We start from the raw sequence: 7,001 nt of genomic DNA, 5'->3' as shown, positions 1-7,001 counted from the left end.
AAAATTGTATTTATTTATTTAAATATTATTTATTTATTTATTTGAGAGAGCGTGGGAGCACACACAATCATGGGGGTGGGGGAGGGGCAGAGGGAGAGGGAGAAGCAGACGCCCCACTGAACAGGGAGCCTGTTGCTGGCTGGATCCCAGGACCCTGAGATCATTACCTGAGCTGAAGGCAGATGCTTCACTGACTGAGCCAACCAGGTGCCCACAGCCTTCTGATACTGTATGTAATACACATTTATTCAGTCATTCTCCATATAGAATGGACAAATGAGAGCCAAGGTGTGAAACCAAAGACACGTCTATATATATGAAGCTAAGGAATATTCCCAAGAAGCTTGGGGGACAAAAAGATTTTTAACTTAATCCTGAGTTTTTCTGATTTGGGGATTTGACGTCTGTAACAACTTGCATGATAGGTTGTGCACTGTCCTAGGCACTCAATTTGTGACTTGAGGTGATGATCTGAGGTAATCTACTGCAGAGAGGAAAATGTACAGATTAATAGAGCAGTGTAAATAGGGAAATTTTTGTCTCTTCCATGGATTCCGGCCAACTCCTTAGGTACACACACCTGCCATCCTCCCAGTGAGTCACCTCTGGCCTTCTCTCTGCCCAATGTGCAGCTGCCGCATGGAAGTCAGTTCAGGAGACATCAGGTTAGGACCCCACCTTGCATTTGATTTACTTTTTTTTTGAAACTGGCCATGTCCAGGTTTGTCTGACCCTACCGTCTTTTCAACATTTCCTTAAGCTGCACGTGAGTGGGACCAGGCTTTCTTGAAATCTGCCAGTCCTCTGAACTAGAATACTTTGAATCTAGTTACTTGGAACCTTGTGCTTGGTTCCAAGCTTCAGGGAAACGTGAGATGAGCCAGAAAGCCGGGCTACAGGTGAGGTTAGTCATTCCACACATCTGTGACCCCATTTAGGGGCCTTGCGCCCCTCAGGAAACATAAAACCAAACTCATCAAAAGGCATTGCTATTGGTTTCCAGGAATTATTTATCAAAGCTGATGACGCCTAGATTTGGTATTCAAAGCTTTCTCCTAATGAAAAGGTCGGCGCATACTTCCTCTCAGCATCCTCAGATAATATTAGCATTCCCGGGACGGCCAGAAGGGCGGAGTGCAGGAGACAGGGGTTCCAAAGAGTGTAAGCTGGTGACGACCAAGCCGCCAACCGCCTGCGCCCTCTTCGCCAGGGAACTTGCCTGGCCTAAATGTTACCGGGCAACATTTCCTTTCCTGAACCTGCGTAATAACCACGGCCGGAGGCGGCAGAGCCCCGCTGCAAGACCGCCCCTCAGGCGCCCCGCCCTGGCCGCGCAGCCCGCGGCGGAGGAGGCGTGGCGTAGCGAGGCGGCGGACGGCGGGAGGCGGGGCCTGCCGCGGGCGCCACGGGAGCGTCGCGGGCTGACGCGAATGACGCGGCGCCCGCCAGGCCGCAGTCCCGCCGCCCCGCAGTGGGGCCCGCCTCGGCCCGCCCCCGGCCCTCCCCGCCCGGCCTCCAGAGCGCCCCTGTCAGATTGTGGCGGCGGGCCGCGCGGTGCGCTACTTCCCTGCAGCCTGGGCGAGGAGGCTTGTGTGCAGGCACACCCCCACGTCCCTTCGGCACCGCTGCTTCTGCTCCACTGGCCTCCGCTCCGCCCAGTCCTCGGCCACAAGCCGGTAGCGACATGGCACAGGCGGCGGTACGCTACCCCAGCGCTCGCGGCTCCGGGGACGGAGAGATGGGCAAGCCCAGGAAAGTGGCGCTCATCACTGGCATCACGGGCCAGGTGAGTCGGAGATGGGAGTTTAAGCCAGGCCTCCTGCCGCTGGGGCACGTGTGAGCCCAGAGCTCGGGGCTGCCTGCATTTCCAGGAACAGCCTTATGGGCATCCCGGAAGGTTTCCGATGTAGCTTGTCGTGGAGGTCGGCGACAAGATGTGTCTTGTGGGGAGTGTGCTGAATGCATGGAATGCTTCTAGGCTTCCCTTGGGGCATGGGAGCGTGTGTCCTACTTGGGATGTGGTTCTCACACCTGAGCAAGACTACCTACCGTCTCCCACCTGCCCAGCCAGCGACTGCAGTGCTTGTTTCTCCAAGGTCTCTAGGGTGCACTTTAATTTAGCTCTTTTTAGATCCCAGTGCTGGGGGAGGGAAAAGGACTGGTTTTCTGTGTGTGCGTGTGTGTGTGTCTGTGTGTAGTCAACTTGCTGTACTTCCGTGTAAGGGCCAAGGCCACTGACCTGCTAATGCTTGGGAAGCAGGGGAGTTCTTGCTGTTTTGGTTCCCCCTCGCCAGATTTCCAGACAGAAGAAAACAAATTAAAAGAAAGTAGTTCCGAGGAGTCATAGACTAGGAAATATTTTTTGTTTAAAAAGCACACCTCACAAAAACTTTTTAAACACACAAACTCCTGAGATTCATGTTAATACATTTGAAGTGTATCTGACAGACTGGTCCAAAGTTAGGCTAAGGTTCTATTTCCAAACAAAAGGAGTTCCTTAAGTGATGTAATCATGAGGAGCTGCCCTGCATGTTGGAACCCCATGTGCAGACTGAGCATGGCTGTTTCCTGACAGTCATCTCTTAGAGATACTGCAACAGGTAGGCCCTCACCACTGTATCTAACCAAGCTGTGCTGCTTTAGATTCACTGGTGATGGAATGATTTTACTCATTATTTTTGTAGACAAAATGTTATATGTGTGTTCCTGGAGATCTTGGTAGTGGCTAATATTACTCTGTAGTGGAGGTGATAATAATGGCTAATAAATGTGCTTATTATGTATCAGTCACTAGTATTAACTCATTTAGTTTTTACAAGTACTCTTCGGACTAGTATTAACTCATTTAGTTTTTGCAAGTACTCTTCGGAGGGGTGCTTTTTTTTTTTTTGCCTCCACTTTACAGATGGGGAAAGTGAGGCATGGGAGTCTGATTTGTCTGAAGTCAAACAACTACAAGTGTCTAGCTGGGATTCAAACTCTGCTTTCAAAGCACTCTAGCATTAGAAAAGAAATTGGAATTGGCCAGATGTAGAGTCCAAGAATACTAGACAGTTTTAATTACTGGATATCTAAGTAATTTCTGGTTATTCATCTTACTTTGTTTAAGGTTATTACAATAAACAACTGTTTGAAAATTGGTGGAAGAGGTGGATAGAAAAAGGATTTGAGACTGAGGAAGTGAACCATTCAATTTAGGCAAGGGCCTATATACTTTCAAGTCATGGCCTACAAACTTTGTTTTTTGTTTTTTTTTTTCCTAATGGTGAGGACTCTTTGGTAGATGGTTTCCCTTTTTCCAGTTTCTTAGACTGGATCTGAAGCTCAAAAGTTTACTAAGCTTGTGTGAACTCTTGAAGATGGAAATTTTTTTTTCGTACCTTGAAGAAATTGGTTAAGCTGTTAAGATAACTCTTGGTATGGGTTATACCAATTTAAGTGACAAGCACTATCGATATGTGCAAGTTAGAAATGGGACCTTCTTTAGAGCTTTGGAACACTAGTTGCTGCTGAATGGCAAGGGAGGTGCAGAAGTGGCCTCCATTGTAGTTTGTCCAAAAGGCTGCTGCAGGGGAGTCTTCTTTAAGCACATGTTTAGTGTGCAATGCTCTAACCAGACATTTTTGGCTCACCACTTCATTTTGGCTCACTACCTCATTTCCAACTTTAAATTCCTTGGGTTTCAGGCCCCTTTTACCTTCAGCACCAATATTTTCCTCTTTCCTCGCACATTCACCCTCTGCATTGTCCCTTTCCATGTTGGGTTCTTGTGTTGGCTTTTATACCCCTGGCACAGTGCTGAATTCTGTAGCTGCACAGAAATCCTTGCTAATGGAACTTACTGCTTGCTATGCTTTGCATTTGTCTTCTAGGACAGTGATTCCTAACTTGGGTATCAAGGATCTCCAGAGGACTGTGAAGTTAATACAAGAGGTCTGAAAATCCATACATTATTGTCTATTTTTAAAATAATATTTGGTGAGAGCTTACTGAGCTACTCACTCTGCTAAACACTATATATCCCTACCTTAGAGGCAGGTACAAATTTTATTCCCAATTTATACCTGGCTAAGTATGTTCCCTGGGAGTGCTTACCCAGTGAGTGTCAGAGCTGAGATTTGAACCAAGGCGTTGCTTAGAACAATTTTGTTAATGTTGCTTCAGTAGTAAGCTATACACATTAAAATACAGCTTTGTGTGTCTGTGTGTGAGTGAGAGAGAGAGAGAGAAAGAGAAAAAGAAAGATTATTCTACTCTTAAGAAAGGTCTCAGATTCAAGAAGGTGAGGTAGACACCATTGCTTTTAGGGTATTCATGGCAATTGTACTGTGATGGGCTCTTAAATGGGTTGTCCCAGATTTCCACTTGAGAAAGTGCAGATAGTCATGGTGCCCTGTTTGCTATGCATCTCTAATATATCCTGTCAGCCTTCATATACTAGCTTTCTCCCTCCTGTCTATTCTTGTTAGAGTAATTGTGAATCATTTTCTAAAGTTTTTACTTTATTAAATCACCTTAAAGAAAACCAGGCTTGGGGGCGCCCGGGTGGTTTAGTCCTTAAGCCTCTGCCTTTGGCTCGGGTCATGATCTCAGGGTCCTGGGATCCTAGGGTGCAGGATCTAGCCCTCCATAGGGCTCTCTGCTCAGTGGGAAGCCTGCTTCTCCCTCTTCCACTCCCCCTGCTTGTGTTCAGTCTCTCACTGTATCTTTCTTTCAAATAAATAAAAAAAATCTTAAAAAAAAAAAAAAAAAGGAAAAAAGAAAACCAGGCTCAGGCTTGACTTTGTTGCCTCTAGGCCCTCTACCAGCCATCTTCAGAGCTCACCTCCACTGTCTTAATGTACTTTTGGTTCTTTACTACACAGTGGGAACTGTTCTTGCTTTTCTTTGAATACTATCTCTTTGTACCCCACTGGAGTCCTTTTGTGGCTGAATGCCCTTACAGGTGTTACTCCTTTTCAGTCACCTGAAGCCTCTGTATACTCTAAATAATCCTGCCAAATGCAGCCATTCCGGGAAATTTCTTTGTATTTACATATATGCAATCTCTGTTGGCTATATAGATAATTTGCATGTCTTAGTTCTTTGGTTTAATTACTTTAAGATAGAAACCTTTCAGCATATTATCTCCTACTTAGTTTTGCCTAGTGGTCTTTCAAAAATCTTGACTTTTCTCATTAAGAACACAGCTTTACTCTTTCTGCTGGGTACAGGGCTTGTTTTGATGCTGGTGGGAATATAATGATATATTCATTGCCCACTAGGATCTTATAGTTTTCGAGGAACTTAAGACCATGCTGATGAAAAAAGTAATATTCAAGTATGGTAGAAAAGTAGTAAAGTTGTATAAGTAGTGAAGTAGTATTTTAAAAGTATGTTAGAGCCCAAATGAATGGTTTATCCAGCCTCAGAACTCTGGGAGAAGTCACTGAATGCTAGAAATAGCAGGCACTGTGTTGGGTTGAACAGCATGCACAGGAGTGAAGAGAGGGGACAGTTTTGGGAACAGTGAGGACACTGTAATAATAATGGAAGGAATTTAATTTGTTAAATTATTTATACCTCTTGCTCATTTCCAAAAAGTTTCTGAAGTGGCATCAACAAAAAACATATCATTGGACCATCATAAAAAGAATGAAAAAAAAAAAAAAAGAGAAACAATCCACAGAACATCAGCCAATAACTCGAAACAAAAAACAGGAGTCTGCAGTGAAGGCCAGTAGAAAGATGGGGGTAGTGTACTAAAATCCAAAGCTAAGGATAGCTGCTATCAGTGTGAACATAAAATTCAGCTTTGACTTTCCTGCAAATCAAGACAAAGTGGAGAGGTGAGTCAAAATTTTTATTAGTACTACACTCTTAGAGAAATAACTTTAAGCAACAGAACAACATGATGCACAATATGCTTGCTAGTAGTTTTTTAAAGAAGATGGTTATCTCCCTAGGACATTTTATTACTCCCTAATGGATGGCATAGCACACTTTTTGGTAGATAGAGACTTAAGTAATTGAATGGTTAGTTTTTGTGGATTTTTCCTTTGTTAAATGGATATTTTTCTAGTCTGTTATTTCAAGATGGTTTCTGCCAAGGGAGCAGGCAGGTTGGAACTGTAGATTACATTGTCAGGTGTGTTGATTATAAGGTTAATATTGGTGTTTTGAAAGTGGAAGTATTTGACATGGTGAGGTCCTTCTTAACCTGTAAATTGGGCTAGATTTTCCTTGGGAAGTGGTTTGGATCTGGCCAAACATTTAAGCAAGTACCAATTCAATGCTCCAGATTTCTGCATCACGACACATGGAAGACAAAGCATTTATCTTTAAATAGTTAGAGTCAAGAAGAGTTAACTTGTCTGTAGTTGCAAGACAACAGACTTCTGGTAAATCTTGCAAAAGTGAAAGAGATGGACACTTTGAGTTATCAGGTCATATTCTTTGAGCCATATTTTGTTTCAGAATTTTGTTTTTATGGCCTTATTTCTAATTTTCATTACTTTTGTTAGTTCTTGGTCTTTAAAGAAAACAGGTAAAATGGACCTAATTTTCTAGATTCAGGTGGTTCTTTCAGGCTTCGTGTTCTTCATTTAAGAGTTAATTTAGTATGTTTGAAAATGGTAATTGAGAATTGGCAAGAAGTACCTTTCTTCCCACAGTTTTCCTTAACCCCTTTTATTTTTTTTATTTTTTATTATTTTTTTTAACCCCTTTTAAATAATTCTTCAGTTGAATTATAATAGATGACTGGGACATTACCTCTTTTGGTTTTACTTTCTAATCCATATTCAGTTTCTCATAAATTTCTACATTCCAATATAGGCTAAGAATCATCACTTATGTAGATGGACATTTAGTGAAATGTGATGTGGTCTGTTAAAACTTGATTTCTAGATAACACATTCAATCTTTTTATGAGTGTAATTGACCCACAATGTTACATTAGTTTCAGGTGTACAACCTAGTGATTAAACCTCTCTCTGCTTGATGCTGTGGTCAACACAAGC

General features: G+C 43.2%; 1 protein-coding gene across 2 annotated transcripts in view; it reads left to right on the top strand.

Annotated features, from left to right (window-relative positions):
- The first annotated feature begins 1,564 nt into the window (after nucleotides 1-1,564).
- GMDS (GDP-mannose 4,6-dehydratase) overlaps nucleotides 1,565-7,001 on the top strand; it is a 623,268-nt gene continuing 617,831 nt past the window's right edge. The window contains exon 1 of one of the 2 annotated variants that reach the window (XM_032861444.1): nucleotides 1,565-1,786. In XM_032861444.1, coding sequence (XP_032717335.1) covers nucleotides 1,685-1,786 — 102 coding nt within the window. In that variant the 5' untranslated portion in view covers nucleotides 1,565-1,684. The remainder of the gene's footprint in view (nucleotides 1,787-7,001) is intronic. The other variant, XM_032861446.1, reaches the window with a different exon arrangement.

Source organism: Lontra canadensis, unplaced genomic scaffold (assembly GCF_010015895.1).
Source record: "Lontra canadensis isolate GAN:19392208 unplaced genomic scaffold, GSC_riverotter_1.0 scaffold21, whole genome shotgun sequence".
NCBI classification, from domain to species: Eukaryota; Metazoa; Chordata; class Mammalia; order Carnivora; family Mustelidae; genus Lontra; species Lontra canadensis.
This window is presented reverse-complemented; position numbering and strand designations above follow the sequence as displayed.